This window comes from Lycium ferocissimum, chromosome 1 (genome assembly GCF_029784015.1).
Source record: "Lycium ferocissimum isolate CSIRO_LF1 chromosome 1, AGI_CSIRO_Lferr_CH_V1, whole genome shotgun sequence".
Taxonomy (NCBI): domain Eukaryota; kingdom Viridiplantae; phylum Streptophyta; class Magnoliopsida; order Solanales; family Solanaceae; genus Lycium; species Lycium ferocissimum.
In genome coordinates this window covers 12,889,569-12,914,946 of record NC_081342.1, presented here as the reverse complement: position 1 = coordinate 12,914,946, position 25,378 = coordinate 12,889,569, and the positions used below count along the sequence as shown (strand labels likewise).

General features: G+C 36.9%; 1 protein-coding gene across 1 annotated transcript; it reads left to right on the top strand.

Moving 5' to 3' along the window:
• The first annotated feature begins 6,828 nt into the window (after positions 1-6,828).
• On the top strand, positions 6,829-22,349 carry LOC132048709 (protease Do-like 2, chloroplastic). The gene is made up of 21 exons (XM_059439408.1): positions 6,829-7,027; positions 8,047-8,226; positions 8,450-8,500; positions 8,990-9,063; positions 9,442-9,505; positions 10,857-10,901; positions 12,842-12,949; positions 13,555-13,632; positions 14,468-14,534; positions 14,744-14,802; positions 15,442-15,541; positions 17,423-17,502; positions 18,498-18,554; positions 19,843-19,946; positions 20,368-20,455; positions 20,670-20,755; positions 20,880-20,904; positions 20,990-21,061; positions 21,347-21,397; positions 21,542-21,602; positions 21,686-22,349. The coding sequence occupies exons 1-21, from the start codon at positions 6,875-6,877 to the stop codon at positions 21,931-21,933; spliced, it is 1,851 nt and encodes a 616-aa protein (XP_059295391.1). The 5' UTR covers positions 6,829-6,874; the 3' UTR covers positions 21,934-22,349.
• Positions 22,350-25,378: the final 3,029 nt, after the last annotated feature.

The window sequence follows — 25,378 nt, the reverse complement described above, 5'->3', positions numbered from 1 at the left end:
AAAAAGTTGCAAAACTGTCTTTAGCGCAGTAAATTACTGAGCTAAAGCACTTAATTGAGACGGCACCGTTAAGTGCTTTAGCACAATAATTTACTGCGCTAAAGGGTTCCTTGTTTGTTTATTTGTTTATTTTTTTTTTTTTTTTGCCCTTTTGGTTAACCCCTCTTTCATTATACTTTTTAACGTACTTTGACCATAGATTAATCATACTTCGGGACCCCGAAACTTCAATATTTTATATAGAACCCTACTTATTTTTGTGCGATTAATAAGTTAAGCTCAATACATTAAGGATAAGAAAATCTTCGGATTGCCGTTTTAATGGTTGAAAAGTGCTCGAACGTCATTTTTGTTTGAAGGCTTGGTGTCATTAGCTTTAAGTTCTTTACTAATACTTAAACTTGTTCATTATTAATAAACCAAAAGTAGTACAAATACAATCATCAAAAAAAAAAAAAAAACTTAAAATACATTCATCAATTCACGCCCTTGAGTTGATGAAAAACTAAACATACTAATATTCTTCAAAATAACAACATCATCATAAATTAAACTTAAAACTAAAATCACAACATTCTTAATCATCATCAGAATAGAAGTCTTCAATATCGTCCTCGGAAAAATATTGGCAGTTTCTTAAGACACATCTTTTTTCAGTAGATGTTAGTTCTCTACCGGTTGATGATGCTTGTTCTTCGGCCAACTTTAGCATGTAAAATCTACATCATCTTGCCACAAAGATTCTGTTATTGTCTTTTCTAATCCTTTGCACAGCAAGCTCGCAAGTTTCTGGACCTACTTGAGGCATGGTTATGGAGTACCTTGTTGGGATTGGAGCGTTGAGATTTTTCAAGTCACGAACAAGACGTTCTGATTCGGCAAGCCGATGTGACCATTCTCGGCGTAAACCGCAATAATATTCTCGCGGATCTGAATATTTCACACTGCAGAAATCATCATTACGCTCTATAAGAAGGTGGGGATTTAGCTCATCTAGTTTGAAATCACTGGTATCACTCAAAAAACTGCTATGATTTGAACTCTCATCATCATTGCTATTTGGTTCTTTTGGAAGGAGTAAAGACCAAGCTGAGTTTCTACTACTCGACATTGAATACGTTGTAGTCTAATAACAAAAGAAAGTGCTACTTATATAGTTGCAAACCCCCATGTACTCCTAGTTGGGGGGGGGGGGATGGTCTTTATGACCCTACCTACTTACTTTATATAAAAAAAATATTAATCTTCATCAGATATCTCACAGTCTGAATCTCACTTGAATCTAAATCTTGTGCTACCATGTACACCAAGTTCTACCCTAAGGTAACGTATTTGCATCCGATTGTTCTCTTCACGAAAACGGTTAAGAGAAAAATTAAACTTTCATAGAGTTCCACGAGGCATTGACATAGCACCTTTTTTTGGGCGTTTAAGCCCTACTGACGCTAACTTTTGCTCCAAAGGTCTTTTGGCCTCCCTAACATGCCAATTCCACTCCTCTGTTATCATATTGTTGTAATGTTAGTTGTATCTCTCGTTCGGGTTGTTTGAGTATTCAAAATCTTCACCTAATTCCCATGTCCTACCCATTGCGTCGAATATGTTTTCTGGAGTGAACGATATAACACGACTAATATCTCTAAATTGATCAAAAAATGACATAGTAACTCATCGAGCGATAGTGAGGAAATACCTAATAAGGAGGAAAGTGACGATGAGGTTGAGGTTGGAACTAATCCTCAATATCAAGTAGAACTATTGCAAGACATGATGAACAGTTCGGCACACCAGGAGGAACTGAATTCACAACAACCATTTGAACAGTAAGAGTCGACTCCGGTTCACCCGCAAAGCCAATTTCAATAACAAGAGTCGACCCCGATTCAATGGCATTCCGATGAGATCCCTATCTTGATCATCTTCAAAATCGCCCAGATGCCTTTGTCTTTACTAGGGATGATGATCATATTCGGCGAAGTTTGTGGAATAGGCCAGTGGATCTTTTAAAACAAAAGGCTCATATTGAAAAAGACATGATTTTCAGCTCAAAAAATCATTGCAAAAAGCTGTTAAGATATATTGCATCCAAGGGATGAGAGAGTTTAAAGTTGACGATTCCACACGAAAACTTTGGCGATTGGTCCGCAAGCGAAAATATAAAGGCTGCGAATGGATGCTCCGTGGTAAGGAAATTGCTGAAAAGATGTGGACTATTTCAAAGTTCTACACAAAGCACACTTGTGATATGGGTGACCTACCAGATGATCATTGCAATCTAGATACCAATATGATTGCTCGTGTGTTAGTTGGCAACATTGGAAAAAACCCAAGGTATCCCCTTCGCCTAAGTTTATTTTATTTTTGGTGTTAATATAATGTTCCTCGTTGCTATATGCTGATATTTCAACTTATTCAAGTTCTCTATTAAAGATTGTATTACAACCGTCCTGAAAGTATATAGCAAAACTGTTAGTAAGAGAAAGGCGTATCTTGGGCCTAGGCGTGCACATGAGATAGTCTACGACAATTGGGAGGGCTCTTTCAAGAAGTTTCCGAGATACATGGCGGCTCTACAACACTTCAATCATGGTACTGTTGTTGAATGGATGCTCAAATCGAAGCCTGGTGTGCCCAGTAATATTTTTGAGTTTGTCTTTTGGGCATTCAAACCATGCATTGATGGTTTTGCTCATTGTCGGCCTGTAATATCAATAGATGTAACACATGTGTACGGGGTATACGACATAAATCGGCTAATTGCAGTTGGAATAAATGCAAATGGAGCTATATTCCCTCTAGCTTTTGCAATTGTAGCTAATGAGAGCATTAGTACGTGGGGTATGTTTTTGGACTACTTAAGGCAACACGTTATTAAGGATCGCATGGGAATATGTGTGATCTCGATTAAATGCCGGCATATTGCACAATATGTTCAATTTGCGAGAGGTGGCGACCACCCTTTGCCTACCATCGTTATTGTTTAAGGCATTTGAAGGCAAACTTCCAAAAGACATATCGAATCCCAGCACTTTGCAATTGGATGTGGGCGGCCGCAACAGAGCATCAGGAGAAGAAATTTAACCTGCAGATGGACATTATTAGGCAGGCGAATGAGGAAGCCTTCCACTGGTTGAATGCAATTGATAAAGACAAATGGACATTACACCAGGATGAAGGTAGGCGATGGGGTATGCTGACAACAAACAACTCTGAGTCATTCAATGGCTTGTTGAAATCTGCACGAGGACTACCCGTCACTGCAATGGTGAGAGCGACTTTTAAGAAGGTTGTGGAGCGGTTCATCAATAGATCAAAAGAAGCCAAAGCACATGCAGCAGAAGGTCTAAGATGGATGCCAAAACCGTCACAATTGTTCGAGTACCACAAATATAAGGCTCAGAAACATGACTGGATGGAGTACAACTCTGCAGAGCGCATATTTGAACTCACAACAAGTGTGCACCAAGGTAAAGGAGGTAACGTCCACACAATTTGTGAGATTCCAAGAACATGCACATGCGGCAAGTGGCAATCATATCACATGCCATGTTCTCATGCCTTCAAGTGTTTTATCGCAATGGGAAAGAACGCCTCCCCGTACATAGCTGAAGAATATACAGTTGAAAATTATGCAAGAATGTATGTTGGAAGGTTCTAACCACTTGGTAGTGAGAGTTATTGGCCACCGGATCCATTTTCAATAGTTGCAAATAAAGCATTTATCCGTAAATTCAAAAAGAAAGCATACTCCCGTATTCATAATGAAATGGATGTTCTATCGGGGAGATACACTCGAAAATGCTCATTTTACAATTATGTTGGTCATGATAAGCACAAGTTTGCCTTACGTCATGGTGGTCAAACTACATCTCGTGATGGAAGTACCTCTCGTGGTGGAGGAAACTTTCGTGGTGGTAGATCTAGCAGTGGTGGCACATCTAGTGGTGGTGGCACATCTCACGGTGGTGGCACATCTCGTGATGGTGGCGGAAGATCAACTCAAGTGCATTAACTGATGAACGTTTTTTAAGTTTTTTTCTTTCTTTGATGATTGTATTTTAAAAAGTTTAGGTTTCTTATTAATGAACAAGTTTAAGTATTTTCATATTGTTATGAATGATGCAATTTAATTATTTTGAGATTTGTATGAATGCTGCAATTTTGACTAAAAAATAGTAAACTTAAATCTAAACCCAAGTATTCGTAAAGAACTTAAAGCTAATGACACCAAGCCTTCAAACAAAAATGACGTTCGAGCACTTTTCAACCACTAAAATGGTAATTCGAAGATTTTCTTATCCTTGATGTATTGAGCCTACCTTATTAATCGCACAAAAATAAGTAGGGTTCTATATAAAATATTGAAGTTTTGGGGTCCCGAAGCATGATTAATCTATGGTCAAAGTACGTTAAAAAGTGTAATGAAAGAGGAGTTAACCAAAAGGGCAAAAAAAAAAAAAAAAAGGAACCCTTTAGCGCAGTAAATTTACTGCGCTAAAGGCAGTTTTGTAACTTTTTTTGTTTGTTGGGGTAATAAACTTTCATAGAAAACAATACAATAATAATGTGGAGATTGTAACCCTCACCAACAAGGTGAAAGTTATCCTACGGTAAAAGCGATTTACCAAACTACATTATGGTAAAAGTTGGCTACGTTGTGGCGCAATTTCAAAATCAGAAAAGGGTCAAAATTTTCCCTGAACTATCGAAAATGGGCCAATTTTACCCTCCGTTTGTAAATGGGGTCAAATATACCCCTGCCATTAATAAATTGAACCATATATACCCTTAAAAGTTAACAGACCTCCATGTCATTATTTATTTTAAACTTATTTATTTGGTGACATGGACTGCTACGTTGGAATAAACCTACCCCACTTTTTTTTTATTTTTTATATCTTATGTCTTCTTCTCCATCTTAAAAAAACCTCTCTCTAGTTTGGCCTCAAAGAAATGTTCCTATTGCAGTAAGTAATTTCGACAATTTTGGAGAACACCGTACCATGATGACATTGTTTGTAACCTATTGCATTAGTATCCGAACATATATCGATTTGAGAATATCACATTTTGGAGGAGCAAAGCAGCTGGAGACCAGCATCCAACTATGGCATATAGTAAGTGGGTTGGTTCAAATTATAATACATGAGGCTGCAAATCGTGACAAGATTAGTACCATTGGCAAGCATTGGGTAAAGATTCGAATTGGATTTTTAAAAAACTGCTCCATATGCCTTTATATCATCATTCGTTATTGATCTCTGCAAAATCACCATCAAAGCTAAAATTTTAGCAAAAAGTTTCCATAAAAATTTCAAGAGAGTTTGATGTAAATCTTATTATTTACCCAGAAATAATTTTTTTGCCAGCGAAATACTCAATAATGCCAGCTTCAGTGTACAGATGTGAGAAGATTACAGTCATCATTTTTTGAGTGAGATTTGAGTTCAAAACCGAGTAAGGCTGTAATATTTAGTCACAGAAGAAAGAGATTATTTAGGAAGAGACAAAACCACCGAGGTGTTTTTTTAACATGGAGAAGAAGACATGAGATATTAAAAAATGTGGGGTGGGTTTATTCCAACGTGGTAGTCCATGTCACCAGATAAATAAGTTTAAAACATTTTTTTGCACCGATTGCCCTTCTTTTGGGGTGGTCTTTAAATTTTACCCCTCATATTTGTGGTCTTTAAGTTTTTGGCCTTCGCTTGGATACTTGAGGTTCTGGGTTCGAACCCCCGCTCAGGCATATAATAAAAGAATATTTTCGCAAGGGTAGGCCTGGGGGTGTATGCCGGATTCGGCATACAATCCTTAAGGAAAAACTAAAATTTTCCGGAGGGGGCAGACTTTGCCTTGAGGCATATATTTTTTTTTTTTTACTTTTCATGGTAAACTTTTAGTTATGCCTTAAGGAAAAGTTCCGCCTTATGGGGCATACTTTTAGTTATGCCTTAACTAAAAGTGTGCCCTATAAGACATAACTAAAAGTATGCCCCATAAGGCAGAACTTTTTCTTAAGGCATAACTAAAAGTATGTCCCATAAGGCAGAACTTTTCCTTAAGGCATAACTAAAAGTTTGCCTTATAAGGCAAAGTCTATGCCTTAAAGAAAAGTTTTGTCTTATGGGGCATACTTTTGGTTATGCCTTAATTAAAAGTCTGCCCCATAAGGCAGAATTCTTAAGGAAAAGTTTTGCCCCATAAGGCATAACTAAACTATGCCTTGAGGAAAAGTTATGCCCCCTCCGGCATAACTTTAGTTTTTCCTTAAGGACTTTATGCCGGATCCGGCATACACTCCCCCAGCCCTGCCTTGCGAAATTATTTTTTTATTTTATGTCTGAGCGGGGGTTCGAACCCAGAACCTCAGGTATCCAAGCGAAGAGCAAAACTTAAAGAATACGAGGGGCACATTAAATATGAGGGGCAAAATTTAAAGACCACAAATATGGAAGGGTTTAAAATGGGTCAAAAAATTTAAAGACCACTTTTAAGGGGCAAAAGAAGGGAATTGCCCAGTTTAAAATGGGTCAAATAATGACATTGAGGTCTGTTAACTTTTAAGGGTATATATGGCCCAATTTATTAACAAAGCAGTATAAAAGTTTATAGTGGAATGCCTACTATGTCAAAGAGTAGGATTTACAAACGGACGGTAGACAAAATTGGTTGAGCGGAGCCATTTTCGAAAAATATTTTGCAATTATTTTGACAACTTTACCGTTTCAAAATTAACCGGGGGTAATCCGGGCAGAAGAAAGAGAGGAGGCGCCAAAAGGGGTAGTGAATAAGTAGTATTTACTTTAGCAGGACGACACTGCGGATAAGGAAACAGGGAAGTCCAATTTTTAGTCCTCTCCACTGCATAAATATGGCAATTGCAGCTGCAACCTGCTGCTTTTTCTCTGCCGGCACTTCACTCTACTCTCTAACATCTACTCCGTCTTCTTTATTTATTCCTAAAGCTCTACATCAAAACAACAACGTTCTCAAGAATTCATCTTCTTTTCCTCAAAAGCCAAAGGTACATTACTTATCCCAATTTTCTTGTCCTATTTTATTTCCACTTAAGCATTCTCTTTAGTCCTTCATTTTAATGTCGCCTCTTTTCATTGCGAGATTGCCATTCCTAATATATGTCTTAAATTACTACTCCCTCCATTTCAATTTGTTTGTATAACATTCTTTTTTAGTCCGTTTAAAAGAGAATACTTCTTTCCATAAATTTTGACAACTCTGCTTTTCTCTGCCGGCACCAACTCTTTCTACTCCGTCTTCTTTATTTATTCCTAAAGCTCTACATCAAAAACAAAAACGTTCTCAAGAATTCAAGGTTCAAAAGGAATTTTACATACATATCCCTACTTGTCCTATTAAATTCTTTAAGAACACAAGATTCAAAATTACTATTCCCTCCATTTCTTTACTTTCTTTTTAATCTTAAACTTCCGTTTTGAAAACTCTTTAGTTCCAACTTTCCACATGACATTTTTAAGAACAAGATTCAAAAGTTTCTTTACTTTCTTAAACTTCGTGCTAAGTCAAAGCTAGACAAACAAATTGAAACAGATGGAGTAGTATTATACCTCTTGAGGTTAGTGCAAAAGATGACCAGTTAAGAGAAGTTCAAGATTTTGGGTTCACTGGATTTTACTATGTTAACAAGAAGGGTACAAGCATAGGATGTGACACGATTATGATCTTATATGATTTCCATTATCCAAAATGTAAAGGAACATAGCTGATAAAAAGATATAAGATAATTAGAGAATTTGTAATTCACAAATTTTATTGTCACTTGAATGAAAAAGATATAACTGGTGAAAGAAATTTTCAGTGAAAGAACCACCAAATTGTTGCTGTTGCTGGCTCCTTTGAGTAAGTTTGATGATTCATACAGCCTGAATTGCTCTTATGAGTTCGTGTATTTCAATACTTGTGTCACTGCTGCTTGTCACATTACTGTGTCCTAATTTAGGAAAAGGTATTTTTCTTTTTGTTCATGAGTAAAGATTTAATCTAACAAGCAAAGGATGGATTCAGAAAGCAGTTGGTAAACAGAACTTCCTATGGAGATCAAAAGACGAAAGACATTTAGCAAATAAAGATGGCAGAAGCAATAATAATGAAACGGGACAATCTAAATCAGCTGCATTTAAACCACCTGGTTTGCAGAGGAAAGGAGCAGGGAAGGGAGCTCCAGTTGAGTCAAAGGAGCCGCAGGTACGAATGACAGTAGTATTACTTCTTCACTTGGATGTTGACTTCTGCGTCCTTTGCATTTTAGCTTCTGTTCACCTGTTTTTTTTATCCTTAATAGTTGTATCATTGAGTTATATTATTTTGGTGCTGGTAAGTGCTTTCCATTTATCATGTCCCATAAAGATGTTACATGTTGTCTTCAGTTGTTCTATACTACTTTATCTAAGTTGGTTTTCTTTTCCAGGTAGGAACTGGTATCATTGAAGATGCAACTTTTCTTAATGCAGTTGTGAAGGTAAATATGTGGTTAAATGGCAATATTTTATTTTGCTCATTTCTTTTTGAGGCCTCTTGTTTGAAGCTCAATATTTCTTTTTGAGGCCTCTTCTTTGAAGCTCAATATTTCTGTTTTACTTTGCTAATTGTCTTACTGAGTTGTCTGTATACTTGGGCGGGATATAGGTTTCTGAGCCTTTAAAGATATATGGTCCTGTGCCGCCCTCGAACAATTCTGTTACTAGCTACTGACTTCTATATACTTCTGCTGTTATGCTGCGTAGAGTGTCTAGACCTCCATAAACACTAAATGCGAATTTTCTCTTTTTTGCATCAAAGGGTATATCAACAATATGAATAGTCATATCACATATATCTGCACGTGCAGTTGGATTTGATAATCTTATGATGTAATGGACTCACTTTTTCCTTCTCCATTGCAGTTGGATTTTGATAATCTTATGATGTAATGGACTCACTTTTCCTTCTCCATTATGTTTATCTCTAGGTTTTCTGTACACACACTGCTCCAGATTATTCCCTTCCGTGGCAGAAACAAAGACAATTTGCAAGTACTGGAAGGCATGCAATTCCATCTTCCTCTCAACTTTAGTACTTCCTTTAAAAGTTGTGAAAAAAAGTAAAATTTCCTGCAAAGAGTAGTTTTCAAGTGGGCCTAAAGGTGTTTGATTCTCATAAATTGCCAATTATACATAGAAGACAGTAATTGCTAGGTCATTAGTGCATACAAATATTGTGCCTATTGAAAGATCTACATAAACAGATTTGCGCATTGACTTTATAATAACAAATAATCTTGAGAAAAAGAATTTCACTCTCCATCCCATTTTATATGTCAAGTGTTTGATTCTACATAGAGTTTAAGATATTAATTTGACTTAATTGTTATGTTAGTGGTAGTCAGTGTCCACAATTCTAACTGTTGCTTGCTATGTGCAGTGCTTTCATGATTGGTGATGGGAAACTCCTGACAAATGCACATTGTGTTGAATATGGTACCCAGGTAATTTTTTGCCTTTGCTATGTTGACAATTTTCCTATTAACCGACTTCTATGTGCCTGTTTCTGTGTTGTCCTTTCTTCTTTAATGAAGAAACCCTGAGGTTTTCTCAATCTGCTTTTAATAGAATTATAACTTTTTCTCATAACAGAATTTTTTTCTCTAGAAAACGTTTTTCTTCATCATATAATACAAAGCCCTTTAAACTAAAGCAAACATTGTCGTGAAATTGAATATCAGGACCAGTAAAGTATAGTGTTCTCTTTTTCGATAACCGAGAAATGGAGGGCCATGCGCAAGGTTCGGACTTCAGAGTTTGGTGGATTATGGGCTCACACCCTACCCTTCTCCACTTAAATGCTAGGCTTTTGTTTGTGGCAGGGTTCGAACCTATGACGTGTGCCTGACCCATACATCACACTCTGTGCTCTCACCACTAGCCAAAGCCCCGGGGCAACTTTTTTGGTCATTCACAAAATTCGAGGCTTTCGTATTCTGTTTTGTTATGTGAACCATCAAGTGGGGGCTTTGTTGGATTTAACAGTTCTTTTCCTGAGTTGAGAGCATACCCAGGTCATCCAGAACCATAGTCTCATATCAGGCTTACTTTTAGTACTAGATTTTGGGGGAAAAGGGCATGCACTTTAATATTTGTTTTTGTAAATGGTGAATCCCTGAAGGAAGCAAACTTTCTGTTTTTGTTATATTTCTACAAATATTTTCTTATAGAAAAGAAAAAGTTTGGAAGGTTTAGAAGAGGAAAAGTTAAACTTGCATTCTTTACTTTTTCGGCTTTGCACTGTGCCCACAAAATATAAGATTGCACTCCTCTTCTAGGGTTTTGAACTGTGTTGTAGTTTTTCATCCTAGGCAATATTTTTTTGTCAAAAACATTCTTTTAGGGAAATCTAAATGCATAGAAACAGTATGGTAAATGAAAATTTCTGTGCAGTCTCTAATTACAGTGGTAGGGGTGTTGGGACTACTCAAATGCAAAAGGAACTAAACATAAAATAGAAAATTCAGCCATTTAGCAAAGTCCTAAAGAAATGAATTAGCTTTATGAAAACTTAAAGAGTTCACATTTAAGCAGAAATATATCGCATCTAATCCACATCACCACGTCAATATCCATCCTTTTGGATAGTTTGGACAAATGATCAAGGTCCATTTTCAAGCCCTACTTTTATTATTCACTGTTCTCTACATGACATCTAACTTGCTAGTCATAACTAATTAATGGTGGAGACCTCTTGCAAGTTTTGAAAGTTTTCCTTACCCACATCATTATTAATTTTTTTAGTATATGTAGATTTAAAATACAATTTTAGTTGAAGTGACTTTTCCATGGCAGGTTAAAGTGAAGAGAAGGGGAGATGACACTAAATATGTTGCCAAGGTATGCTTTTCATGATAACTTGTGAATGCGTATATTGCCAAGGTATGCCTATATTACCGGACCACAAGGGTACAATAGACCCTTGTGGTCCGGCCCTTCTCCGGACCCTGCGCATAGTGGGAGCTTAGTGCACCGGGCTATGAACACCCCCCCCCCCCCCCCCTCCCCCAAACCCCAAACTTTTTTTTTTTTTTTTGAAGAAGTCTTAAGGATGCAAACTTGGGTGAGGTTGACAAAATATACCCAACCAACTGTTGGTGATCTAAACCAAGACATCCTACTTGGAGTCTGGTAAGAGCAAATGTGACCCGACCCAACAAACAGGTTTACCATGGGGCTCATTGAGTTAGTTCAGTTGGTTGATAATGTACATTTCCTGTCTGTTGAAACTTAAATTTGGAGCTTCCAGCTAATTTCCCAAAATTACATTTGGCATTATGATTACATTTATAAGATGGAAATTTTATGCTTATGGAAAGTAAGATGTTGCTAAAGAATCAAAACTGGCTATTTTTTCCCTTAAACAAACTTGTGGAGCTTCAATTAAGCTCTTTAATCAAAGCAATCGATTTGTTTTATCAATGCCTGGATGAAATGCTGTAGTTCCAGGTATTGATATAGTTATAATCTGACAAAAAAAAGAAGCGACAGAGTTTTATTCTTTAATTAGCCGTACTATCAAAGTAGGTATCAAATGGATTTGTTTTACTCTTTTCAATGCAGTCTTCTAGTTATCAGTGGTTCCATTCCATACCCTCTGCATATGTAAAAATCATTCACCCTGGGAGCTCCTGAAAACTGTTCAATTTTAAACAATTGACACAACAACAACATGCCCAGTAGAATCCCACAATGTGGGGTCTGGGGAGGGTAGAGTCTATGCAGACCTTACCCCCACCTTGAAAGGTAGGGAGGTCAAGCTCCGAAAGACCCCCGGCTCAAGAGAAAAACAAGACAAAAAGTCAGATAGGGACAAGCATATCAAAAACAATATGAAAACGAGGAATAACAAAAGCGAGAAAGTCATGATAGAACAGTCTGGAAAGAAAGGAGCATTAGCTACCATAGATATATAAGATAATCGAAGTACAAGGCCCAACAAATATAAGCAGATTAAACAATTGATAGATTAATTTAATAGGTCCGTCCTGGTTATCAAAAAAATAAATTAAATAGGTCCCTTTCTTTTCCTTTTGTAAGGAAAATGATAAATTGAATTTGGAGTCTTGACAACCAGTAAGTACTTTAAGATATGCATCTAGTGAGGCCTGCCTGCTAAATGTTAGATTATAAATGGAACAAAAGGACGCTACATGTCTTTTTTAACAATATCTCTTTTATGATGTTGAGACTCATAGATTAGGTGAGTACATGCCAGATCATTGGAAAATTAGTTTCAATAGATGAAAAACAGTGTCTAACTTTGTATAATTTTGGCTTTTGGTTCCAGGAATATCTTTAACAAGATTTCTTTTAGCTAGTATGATTGTATAGTGTTTCTGCACTACAAGTTTGTGCTAATGCTAAGAGGGGCGTAAAGTTTTGGTAGGAAACTTTTTGTTAGCGTAGTTTTTCTTCCTGCTTGATTCTTACAGTCTATGGTTGACCTATTATCTCTGTTCATAATTGTGTACTTATCCTTACAAATAGTTTTGTTTAAACTGTATTTAAGTGTTTGTTCCTTCAGCGGAGGGTCTTATCAAAACAGCCTCTCTAACCCCCACGGTAGGGGTAAGGTCTGCGTACACTCTACCCTCCCTAGACCCCACTTGTGGGATTACACTAGGTATGTTGTTGTTAAAAACCAGAAGCTAAGTGACAGATGACTACATATTGGCCAGATCCATTGGAAATATTAGTGTTCTTAGATGAAAATAATGTCATAAGTGCTAAAATGCCATTGAGTTTTGTTGCTTAATTTCAACATCTATTGAATGCAGGTTCTAGCTAAAGGAGTGGAGTGTGACATAGCCTTGCTATCTGTGGAAAGCGAGGATTTCTGGAAAGGAGCTGAGCCCCTCCGCTTTGGACACTTGCCTCGTCTGCAGGTGCGTCTCATGTTCATCTGTACAGATCAATTCTGGAGCCAAACATATGCATGCATTTTGGAAGATTTGCTTTGTTGTATGTTAATTTTGTTACATATAACGTTTTGCCAATCAAACTTGATTCTGGAGGAATATATCTTGGATTTGCTAGTGTCCTATCGTTGGATAGAGATTTTTTGTAATATGAGTGATTCTGCGTGTCTAATTATGCCAGCAGTTTGGGATTATGTTAGGCTTCAATTGAAGATTGAGTAGTTGACACTTAGTTTATCCTTGGATGTAATTATTATATAACAAGTAATAAAAATAAATGTACATGAAATTTGGTAATTATTTGCTAGGAGAACTTGCTGCATTTTTGGGAATAGCTAATATTTTAGCTCATAAAGAGTGTAAATCCTCTTAGTGACATATTCATATGCGTGTGTGTGTTTGTGTATAAAATGTCATTTGAAGTTTGCTGAACTATTCTTCCTAAATTGCCGTATTCTATTGCCTCAGTTGAATTCTTGACTTCTTTTCTAATACCCAAACTTAATCTGTCCAGTTCTGTTGCAATCTGTATAGATATTATTCTTAAGCTGGAAGTTACTTCTGACTTGCAGGATGCTGTAACTGTTGTAGGTTATCCACTTGGAGGAGATACCATTTCTGTGACCAAAGGGGTGGTATCAAGAGTAGAGGTTTGTGTTTGTGTTGTTTAGTTTTCAGTCTAATGTTGTATCAATTTATCAGTACGGTTGGCAGTGACTTAATCTTTTTAACTTCATTAAAAGTTTGTATTGCTCTAATCATCAGTGCTGCTCATTTGTCATTTGCTGGGTACGCCATCTCAATAAGCATGTTATGAGTGCTATTTCTCTTACACATCAATATTGAAGAGTAACGGTTTGCTAGAGTTTGAAGAAATGTGAGAACTTAACTTTGGAACCTCCATAAATAATACATGATTTTCACAAAATTTATTACTAACATGGTATAGAAGCAATAAAGAGATACATGCAAATAGTGGCGTCTTTTTCCAAAACTAGAACATAAGCTTAAGGCAGTTTGTTGACCATAGATCGGGTTCCTCAGCCTTAACTAAAATGTGCAAAATATTTTTTATTGCATTACCTAGTTAGTGGGCAAAATGACATTCTTTGTGATAATTACTTTTTCTCTTTTCCATTTTTCTGTTACATGTTATTGTTTTGTTTCTTATATTGCCCACCTTTTAGAGGTTATGGTTACAGTTATAGTTTTGCAAGCTTATAGTAGCTCTCCTATTCGAGTTGTGACAAAAAAAAGTTTAGCAGCCTCCTTGGTTCTGAGATATGTGAATGGAGTACATTGTTAGGAAATAGACAATCTTCCCTTTTACTCAACAACAACAGCAACAACAAATCCAGTGAAATCCCACAATGTGGGGTCTGGAATCTTCCCTTTTACTCCTAGCGATAAATACGACAATATGGTATTCTGTTCTCCTAAATGTCGAATGCTTGTGCTAACTCATATATTGGTCTTCGTCATTAGGTCACATCATATGCTCATGGATCATCCGAGCTTCTGGGCATTCAAATAGACGCAGCAATAAATCCTGGTAAATATGGACATTGATGATGAGACTGTTGCTCGATAACGCTAAGCATGCCCAATAAATTTGCTCCTATTAATCTAACTTGTTTTATACTTCATAGAAAAAGTAAAGAAGAAGAAAATTTAATTTGTTTTATAACTTCTTGCATATGTTTGTACGAGGATTATTTCTCTCTTTACAGTAGTTTCTGCTACTAATAGCAACTATTTTAGGTAATAGTGGCGGCCCTGCATTCAATGATGATGGAGAGTGCATAGGGGTGGCATTTCAGGTAGTTTCTTGTCAGAATTTGATAATTGTATTGTCATGTTACTAAATTCTGGCTTCTTTTTGGATCTACCATTTGGTTTGTAAAATATAATTTCTTTATTAAAATTGGAGTGCAGCTTTTGCTTTTCAAGTTTCAAATTGTTTCTGTCTGCTTAATTGCCCTAGTTCTTCATTCTACACTACTGCTATAATCATTGGTTAGGAAAGGTCTGCGTACACTTTACCCTCCCTAGACCCCACATTGTGGAATTTCACTGGGTATGCTGTTGTTATAGCCTGAAATCTTGCCTCAAGGCAAACCATAAATACTACCATGGAGAAACTGGGGAATGGTAATTGCCTCTAAAGCTATATGCCTCATCAACATTACTTGTTTTGCTTATTTGAATATTTTGTTGATACATGTTCTACTTTAGAAGCTCAAATTTCCTGAAACCAAAACATCATATGTTCTGCCCTTTGATCAGCGCATGAATCAGTTTTCCTTGTTCATTCCCCACTGAAAAACATGGTTATCATCATGCTGCTTCTTCGACAAACTGCTGAGTCTTTTCTGGATTCTTATGTTTTATATGAGGTTCTTTTGGAAGTTTGTGCTTTCTTTTAGGATATATATGTTTTCACAAGACAAGTCCTTTAGGTTTACAGGTCAGATGACGTCGAAAATATTGGTTATGTTATCCCAACTACGGTAGTGTCTCATTTTCTGGAAGACTATGAAAGGAACGGGAAATACAGTGGTGAGTCCCTCTCCTTCTTTTGTGAAAGTATGTATTCTATGTTGGGGAACCACCTATATGTCCAGGACTCTGCACAATCGTTTCCAATTTCTTATTCAGTTTGGTATACAAGAATTGTTATCCTGAATGACACCTATTGACGTCTGGGTGAATCACGGGGAAAGAACTTTCAGTTCAACCTGCTTGGGTTTGAATCCTCTGATTAGGTTTTTACATGCGTCCACCTGAATATCTGAAATTCAATTGAAGTTTGGAAAGAAAACTAACCTATTCAGAACCTGCAAATGTTGACTATACTTAATGTTTCTTACTTACTTTTTGTTGGAGTGTCTGACATTGATTGAGGAAATGGGTTATTGTATACCTAAGGTTTTGAGCAATCATTGCCTATGAGTTAGCCTTTTGGGTTTAATTAGACCCAAGGTCTAATTTCTTTACATTGTATCAAAGCAAGACCTATCTATAGTCTTGGTTCACTCAGTTGTCGGGCCCCTATGTTATATTGTTTACGCTCTAGCTCTAGGCGTGGGGGAGGGTATTATAGTGTCCCACATTGAGAAATGAGTTGTTGTCTCCTTATATAGTCTTGGACAGTTTCACCTCATGAGCTAGATTTTGGGGCTGGGTTAGGCTCAAGATCCATTTTTAGAACGTTTGGAGTTGCATTTTACAGAAATGCCCTGTTTGAAACTTTTAATAGAAGTTATTTAAAACTTAACCAACTTGCCGGTTGCAGCTGCTGCTGATCTACTCTTATGTGAATCAAGTACTTTGTTCTTGTTGTCAACCTGCCATAGTGGGTAGGTTGCAAATGAGGGACCTTTATCTGGTAGCAAGCGCTTATGCTTCTGGTTCTGCAATATAATCAAGGGTGGGTTTATGAGTTTTTTTTTTTTTTGATAAAGGCGGTACTCATGTGCCCCTTTCTAGACAACACTACCACAATTTGGCAAGCAAAGAGTCTTATCTTTTACTAAGATGTTTATTTTTTAAATATTTACAATTATAAATGATTTTGATTCATAATTCCTTTTTATTTAGTTTCTTAGTGTTTATCCTTTCATCTAAAAAGATAAGAAGAATCATGTTTGAATGCACACCGATATTACATGATTTGACACCCACATTAGAGATTCAATTTCTGAGAGAGAAGGGGTGGGAGGGCAGGGGGCCATTATTGTTCCTGTATGCTTTATTATAAAAGATGACTTCATTTATTATGTTGCTGCTCTTGAATCTTAAGCACAAAAGTAAATCTTTCTCTTATGTAGTGGTATGACCCCTCAAAACTATATGTAAACTAGTATTGCCTAATTATTGCTTGTTATTATGGTTTCCTGCCAATTGCATGTCTGTTTTAATAATTATGTCAAACATAGGCTGAAGTTTTTAACTGTAACTTTCAAATATTTAATTGGTATAGTCTGTACTAGTCACTAATTTGTTGATTTTTATTGTTGACTGCACACCATTCATTCATTTATTGGGTGCCTATTTTCGTTCACTATTAATTTGGAGAAAATTCACAGCATTTTTGCATAGTGAATTTGGCATTTGGTTGTGTTTGGAAGCTTGAATATTATCTCCCAGCCAAGTATCTAGTTAGCCAAAAAAAGAAAAAGAAAGAATCATCCCTTGAGCCAATTTCAGATACAACTTTATAGAATTTGCCATAACAACCCCCTCACCCCCGCAAAGCTTCTTCTTCTTTTTTTTTTTTTTTCTTCTTTTCTTTTTCTAAAGCTGCAGCGCAGTACAGTAGTTTATCTAATTTCTTAGTCCATCCTTATGCGTGAAAGAACTACCAGTACTCCATATGATTTGGAAGCTTCTTTTCCCTGTTGGTTTTCAACAGCTTATCTAACGGTTTTGTGATTTCAGGTTTTCCTTGCCTTGGGGTATTGTTGCAAAAATTGGAAAATCCAGCACTACGTACCTGCTTGAGAGTTCCTTCGAACGAGGTCTGGATTTGTACCTATATATGAAGAAGTCCTCACTAGTTGCATAAGCTTTATTTTTATAACAGATGTCTTTCTTTGTGGAGTTCCTTATTCTTTTCTCAGTAACTATCTTTTGTGGAGGAAGGGAGAGGGGGGGGGGGGGAGTGGGTATATGGACCAAATGAAACCAATTTTTCTTTTTTATTTAGCTGTTTGTTTGTTTCTGTTTCCCATTAGAACTGTACAAGTCCTCAAACAACTTTTTTTAATACTAAGAGAGGTAATGGGTTCTGCAGCAACATGAATAGCATGAGAGCGGGGGGAGGATCCAGTGCCTAAATGGGTAAATTCCTACAAAGAGACAGAAAGGGGATTCCTGTGGCTAGAATTCAAAAAATCTTTTTTTAGGGCCTTATATATGAGAGAAAATGTGGATAATTGAATAAAACACTGCTATCTCCAGTTACACTGAGCAGTTATCAGTTAAAACGCTAGCAAAGTAATTTAAAGAAAATAGTATAAGTGTCATTAGGCTTGGTAACTTGGGAAAATTGAGTTCATCTAGGCAGGGATGGAGCTGAGCAAAGGTAGCTCTTCTTGGTGATGAATCCCGGGGCCAACATCTTTCTACACATAATTGATCTGTCTTGAGTGGAAAGTTTGAAAATACCCTCTTTGAGTAATATCAATAATATTCTCTTCTGCAACGTCTCCAGATCTAGTTGAAGGAATTGTAATGAGCATTCAAGTCTCTAGCTGTGTGCCTGTGTCTACTCCTTCAAGTTGGTCAATTATTAGGTGATATAACCTGTCAACTGAGTGCATTTATCAGATTTTTCTAATTTATGCCTGATCTGAAAGCAAACCTATTTTGCATTTGTCAACTGAAGATACCTGGGCAGATCATCTGTTTGAGATAGTCAAGTGTAGTGTCTACTGATAAATTTGTATGGAGAGGCTAATCACTACTCTCTAGAAGTCCTTGTTTAATACATGCTGGGTAATTGGTTTTGCAGGGCGTACTCGTACGGAAAATCGAGCCTACTTCCGATGTTAGCAATGTCTTGAAAGAGGTATCGTCAATTTATTACCGTTCACGAGTCTTTTCGGACTTCTAGATATTTTGCTGTTACACCTGATTCTGTTCTAAGACATTTGAGTGTACTCTAGCATTCTGCTTTACTTACTGATGTCCTCAAAACTTATAAGCATTAATGGATGAAAGGACCATGAGAATAAGAATTTTTGTGAATGGGAAGGGGGAAATTGATGTGTAGCTGAGAAGCTTAACATTTGAATTGTTTTTCATTAGAAGCTCGCTGAAAGTAATTGCTTATAATAAATGTCTTGAATCAATTTTGGCATAAAACTGTAGCATGACAGTGTCTACATTACTTTGCTGCTTCTACATTCATTTCTGTCAATTAGCTTAATGTGTTAACTGTTAAGTGTTTGCCCTGATTTTCTTACCATATTTGGATTTTATGTTTTCTTGAAGGAAGGGAAAAACATTTAGCATAATTGATTTTAGTTTTCCTAAGAGGAAAATATAAATTTTTCATTTGGCTAATCCTTTTCATGGAGGAAAAGGTATAGCACTCTATAAATTGATGATCCTTCCTTCTCACTTTACAACATCCACAGTATAGTCCTTAAGAGAGTCTTGTTTAGGGGGAGAACATAAACTCTTAAAGAGTGAATTGCTCATAAATAGGTCAATTGACCAATCCTATTATGAAAATACACTTATATATTATGAGTTATGACAATACAGTTGTTATGAAAGTACATTTATTGTGGGATGGGACTTCCTAATTCCACTGTTCATGGTATTACAATAATTACCACCAATAACAAATAGTATGGATTAGGGATCCAGTTGTGCCTTTTGTATTCATGTAATTCTTTTTTACAATATTGATAAATATGCGCTACAGATGTAATTTCTGAAATTCATAATTAATCTCTTCATGTAAAAGTGAAGATGGATTCCATGAGAATGTGTGATGGACGCGAGTATCCTTTCTGAGTTTGGGGAGCATGGTGCACTATAGATTCTACAACTCATAAGTCATAAGTGATCTCCTCGTGGCAAAATGAAGGTCACGCTATGAGAATGAGATATTGGACAGGAGTATCCTTTCTGAGTTTGGGGATCATATTGCAAAAGGATACATTGTCCCAGGACCAGCTTAATAACCTGGAGACGAAGAGTATAGTGTATATTTGACCATTTTAGTTAGTCCTACCCACTTCGCATCTGTATACCTCTGTCTTTGGAATGTTTAATTTTTCTATTATCATTAGGATGTTATTTTGGTAATGTCATGTAGTTTCATAATGCTTGGTTCATCTTTTCAGGGAGACGTGGTTGTTAGCTTTGATGGTGTTCGTGTCGGGAGTGAAGGGACAGTGCCATTTCGATCAAGTGAACGCATTGCATTTCGCTATCTCATCAGTCAAAAGTAAAACTTAATTGCTTCCAGAGAAATTAGATTTGCATTTAAGCACAATCCTCGGGTCAATTCTATGTTGACAAAAATTATTCACTTCATTTTCAGTTTGAATGGCTAACTTTTGGAACTGCTTGTTAAGTGGTAATACCAATTTGTAAGACACTACCTTGACGTTGCTCTGTTTTCTGCTCCATTTGATCTTACTTTGGCTGCTGGGATCATTATCGTTTTAAATACAATCAGGGTTAAATTGAATTCTGTTTGCACTTACTCTGGACCTTGAAGTGAATATTGGTTAATGCTCATAATCCACTGAATCCTTAGCATCAAATTTGAGTTTCCTCATGCTCCCTGCCCATATTACCCCCTCTTTGTATAGTTTGCATGTATTCCTGTTTATGTGTTCACACAAAGGCCTCATCTTCTTCAGGTTCACTGGTGATGTAGCTGAGCTTGGTATTATTAGAGCTGGGGAATTCCTGAAAGTTCAAGCAATTTTGAAGCCGCGTGTGCATTTGGTATGTTAGCGGACCCTTAGTTTCTTTGTTGACGCCATCACTTGAATCGCTGTATAGAAAAAGGGCAGCCCGGTGCACTAAGCTCCCAGTATGTGCGGTGTCCGGGGAAGGGCCGGACCACAAGGGTGTATTGTACGCAGCCTTACCCTGCATTTATGCAAGAGGCTGTTTCCACGGCTTGAATCGTTGTATAATTGATTTAAATCTGTTGCAGGTTCCTTATCACATAGATGGTGGTCAACCTTCATACTTAATAGTTGCCGGCTTGGTGTTTACACCACTATCCGAACCCTTAATAGAGTAAGTTTTACTAGATATCCTTGTATTTTCTTAATGATGGGGCTAGCATTCCCTTATCTTTCGAATATATTCTGGTGTACCAATTCTCAGCCCTGAAAGCAATTGTTAATTCTTTTTTTGTCAGGGGAGAATGTGAAGATACCATAGGGGTGAGTCTAACAAATGGATGTTGCTCACAAGATTACAAGCATTCCGCTGTGATTGAAATTAACTGGTTTCTTTGAATTTTGTCAGCTAAAACTATTGACAAAGGCTCGATACTCTTTTGCAAAGTTTGAAGGAGAACAGATTGTTGTACTATCACAGGTATGTTAGAGAAAATTTCAGCTTCTGACAATCAATCTGCAGCTTATCTGTCAAGAAAAGGGGAAAAAAAAAAAGAAAAAAAAAAAGAAGGTAAATAGTCAGAGCTGGGAGCACAGGAACTAGGGAAAGTGAACTTTTGGGAAAAGTATAATGTCATGGAAGTGGAAAAAATGGGTAAATTAGTATTAGCGTAATTTACTAGTTACCCAATGCCACCTCTTATGATGCTGAAGTGTTAAGTCTAAGTAAGGAACAATACGTTGTTAATCGTTATTTTACTTATAGGTCTTGGCGAATGAAGTGAATATTGGGTACGAGGATTTAAGCAATGAGCAGGTAAGTTATCTTTTGCACTTGGATTTTTTAATCCTTTCCAGTTGAATCATGAAGAATAATTGGTGTGTGCATCAAAATTCCATTTTCAGTCATTTATATTATTATAGATCTTGAGTGAAATCTCAAATAGCAATATCTTGGCAGATCTTGAAGGTGAATGGAACTCGAATTAGGAACATTCACCATTTGGCTCATCTAGTGGATTGTAAGTGTTGGTACAGATAATAATTTGAGCTTTGTTACGTTAACCTCAGCAGTTACAATGCTCATACTTGTCTAATCACGCAGCTTGCAAGGATAAATATCTAGTGCTCGAATTTGAAGACAACTTTCTGGTTGTTTTAGAAAGAGAGGCAGCCTCGTCTGCATCATCTAGCATTCTTAAAGACTATGGCATTCCAGCTGAAAGATCGTCTGATCTCTTGGAACCATATATTGATTCCATCGAACCAGATGAAGCAACCGATCAACATGAGTTTGGTGATAGTCCAGTTTCTAATTCAGAATTCGGCTACGATGGGCTTCTTTGGGCTTGATCATGACATGTGAAGTTCAATCTAAGCTTCTCACTTGGAACTATTGTTCCTTCATACTTTTAACAGGAAAAAGAACACAGATGATCAGGCAACATTGACCATGCAGACTCTGTATGGCAGGCGTTTATTTTGCTGTCTCCTTTGTCAAAGCTATTGCAGTATTGGCCTCCAACGTGGATGATGTTCTACACAAATGAAATGAACAACAAAAATGTCTTGAGGTTTGGGGGTTTGTACGTTAGGCACACACATTTTTTTCACGTGTGGGGTGGATCTCTGACTTGATGTAATCCAGAGGGCGCGTAACCCTTAACATGATTCATTACTTCTTATTTATTTGTTATTTATGTTTTGTAATTGACATGATTCAATTTTGACAACAATTTTATAAAGGAGATGCCCCGTCGTTTCACAAATAGTTTATTTATGTAAAACATCATTCAATGGGAAAAAAAACTTTTTGTAACATTAGTTTCACATTATGCACTTTTTAAGGTCTAGTCAGTTTATTTGACTGGGCTTGGTTGGTGGCATTAGGGTCTATTCACGTTCTTATCTAAAAGAAGAGGCAATTCTCTCAATTGTGGCAGAACGAATGCAAGACTTCGAAAGCTTTAGAACTGCAGCTAGATGGTAGGAGGAGGGGTTTGTCTCCATAGAAAAAATATTCACAAGTGCTGAAAATACCTTCATTCACTTGTCTTATTACTTCCGAACTGTTCAACTATTATGTCCTAAATCGGTATAATATGTGCTCATGAGGGGGTTTAAATAGCCTTGAGCTTTCTCACCATAATAGCTAGCTTTTGGGGTGTGAGTTAAGTTCAAGGTTGTTACATCAACCGACTCATGAGGTCGGACAATTTGAGATGTAGTGAATTTAGATAGACTTTGAAGTGTGACAATCTTTTTATTTATTTATTTATTATTGAGATAGGGCTTTGGAGAGATCTTGGAATGGAATTCCCTTTTGCTTGACGTCACAAATAGTACATTTTTTTTTTTGCGCGGATTGTCCTTCTTCTGGGGTGGTCTTTAATTTTTATCCCTCAAATTGGTGGTCTTTAATTTTTAGCCTTCGCCTAATACTCCGAGGTTCTGGGTTCGAACCCTAGTTCAGTAAAAAAAAAAAAAAAAAAATTTCACAAGGCAGAGATTTGGATTCGCAAGGCAGAATCTCTACTTTAAGGTAGAGTTTGAAACTCTGCCCGAATCATGTAAAATTCTGTCTTAAGATGCAAAACTCTGCCTTGTGAATCCAAACTCTGCTTTGCGATTTTTTTTTTTTTTTTTTAATTTTTGACTGAGCGAGGGTTCGAACCCGAAATCAAGGGGTTCTAATGAAGGACAAAAATTAAAGACCACCAATTTAATGGGTAAAAATTAAAGACCACTCCAAAATAAGGGCATTCCTGCAAATTGCCCCAAATAGTAAAGCAGTTCTATTAGAACTTCGCGTCACTAAAATTTTAAAGTTGCTATACTTTCTGAAACACGTAAATTTTTCTCCACTATGAAGCTGGCCGTGTGACATTCTCACCCGAACAGAAAATGCGCAAATCACAGGGTGTATTTGGTTCGAAGGAAAATGTTTTTTTGGAAAACAAGTGAGTTTGGTAAGTAAGTAACAAAAAATACCATTTCAAAAACATGTGTATATGTAATCTGTCAGACATGATGGGGGTGGGATAGGGTAGGGAGTGGGTGTTGGGGGATTGCGGGGGTTGGGATGGTCAAGAGTTGGGTGGGTGTAGAGGAGAAAATGAATTTTGAATGTCATTTATGAAACTTATTTTTTCTACTTTCATTAGTGCAATCATTTTCCTTATTTATAAGGAACTTGATTTTCTTTTCTAAAAAAATGTTTAAAACACGATGACCAACCTGAGAAAAATGAAAAACATTTTCCAAAAGAAAATGTAGAAAATATTTTCCTCCACATACAAAACACACCCTCAAAGAGGCCAAAACCTGATCCACTGGCCCGTGTGGGTCAAAAGTGAACACTGGATGCAATAGTCAAGCCGTCATGTGCTGCTCTCAATATTGGTTTCCCAACAAGGCATTCCACTACAGTACATATTTTTCAGTTGATGGATTTGTTAAAGTTACTGTGCTTTTGTGAATTGTTCCATCGCACATTTTAGTTTATTTTCGTACATAGATTCTCACACTTCACTTGATTTTCGGAACATGCTCAACCTTTTTTGGGCAGTTTTCATTTGTGTGGTTATTGGGGTGTTCAAAGACCACGTAAAATCACATCAATTAGACAACGGAAAAGGGCCAAATATACCCCTATATTATCGGAAAAGGGCCAAACATACCCCTCGTTATACTTTGGGATCAAATATACCCTTATCATTATACTAATGGTTCAAATATATCCCTCCACCGTTAAAGTTGTTCAAGGTGGACATCTAATCCTACGTGTCACTAACATTTGATGAGGTGAATGCCACGTGGCATGCCACGTCATCACCACTAACCCATTTTACCCTTCCCTTATATTTATTTTTACACTCCTAAAATTTTCTTCCTTCCACCACCATTACCGGCACAAAAGTTGGAGATGGTATGCGTGTGTACGGAAAATAGAAAGTATATATAGATAGGAGTAGATATTACTGTCAGCAAATTAGTTGCTGCCCTTCCAGCATTACAAATAGATGTTGCTAAAGTTCCCATCGACAACAAAAACTCCTCTGCAATCGATGACTAATTGACAGTCTAAGCTTCCAGTAGCATCTAGGGCCAATTAAAAAGAAAATCGAATTAAGTTTCATAATATAAATGATACAAAATAAACTACTAAAATCGAAAAGATAGAGGAACTTGATAAAGTCCATATACTGGGTTCCCTACAGACAATTTGTCGCTGCCCCAACTAAAAAAAAAAAACCAGAAACTATTAGTACATTCTAAGCATAATAAGAATAATTAACTAACTTCCAAGATTTAACTAAAGGTGACCTTTTAGTTGTGAAATTAGTATAGGTGACTTGTGAGGACCACATCAAATCAAAACCCAATTAAATTTGGGATTAAGAAGATTGGGTCCAAAATGTATTTTTTTCAAACTTCTTAATCTTTTATAAAATACAAAAAGATCCCAACTTAATCCAAAAAAACCCACCAGCCCCCCTTCTCCTCCTCCCACCCCTCCGCAACCCCACCCTCGCCGCCCCCCCCCCCACGCCCACCAAAAAATATTTTTTTTTTAAGAAAAGTTTTGATATTTTTTATTTGCTTTTTTACCAGCACCCCCTCCTCCTCCTCCACCCCACACCCCCCCCTCCCCCTACCACCCCGACCCATTTTTTTAAAAAAAAAAATTTTGTATTAAAATTTTTTTAAATTTCTTTATTTGTTTTTTCACCCCCCCCCCCCCCTCCTCCTCCCAACCCTCGCCCGCAATCACCCCTCCTGCTCCTCACCCCACAAA

Excerpts from the sequence above, each read along its gene's own strand:
- LOC132048709 (XM_059439408.1), top strand. The coding sequence starts at position 6,875 with ATGGCAATTGCAGCTGCAACCTGCTGCTTTTTCTCTGCCGGCACTTCA. Across the intron at positions 19,947-20,367 it reads CGCTATCTCATCAGTCAAAA|GTTCACTGGTGATGTAGCTG; the intron begins GTAAAACTTAAT and ends CATCTTCTTCAG. Across the intron at positions 21,062-21,346 it reads AGATTGTTGTACTATCACAG|GTCTTGGCGAATGAAGTGAA; the intron begins GTATGTTAGAGA and ends TTTTACTTATAG.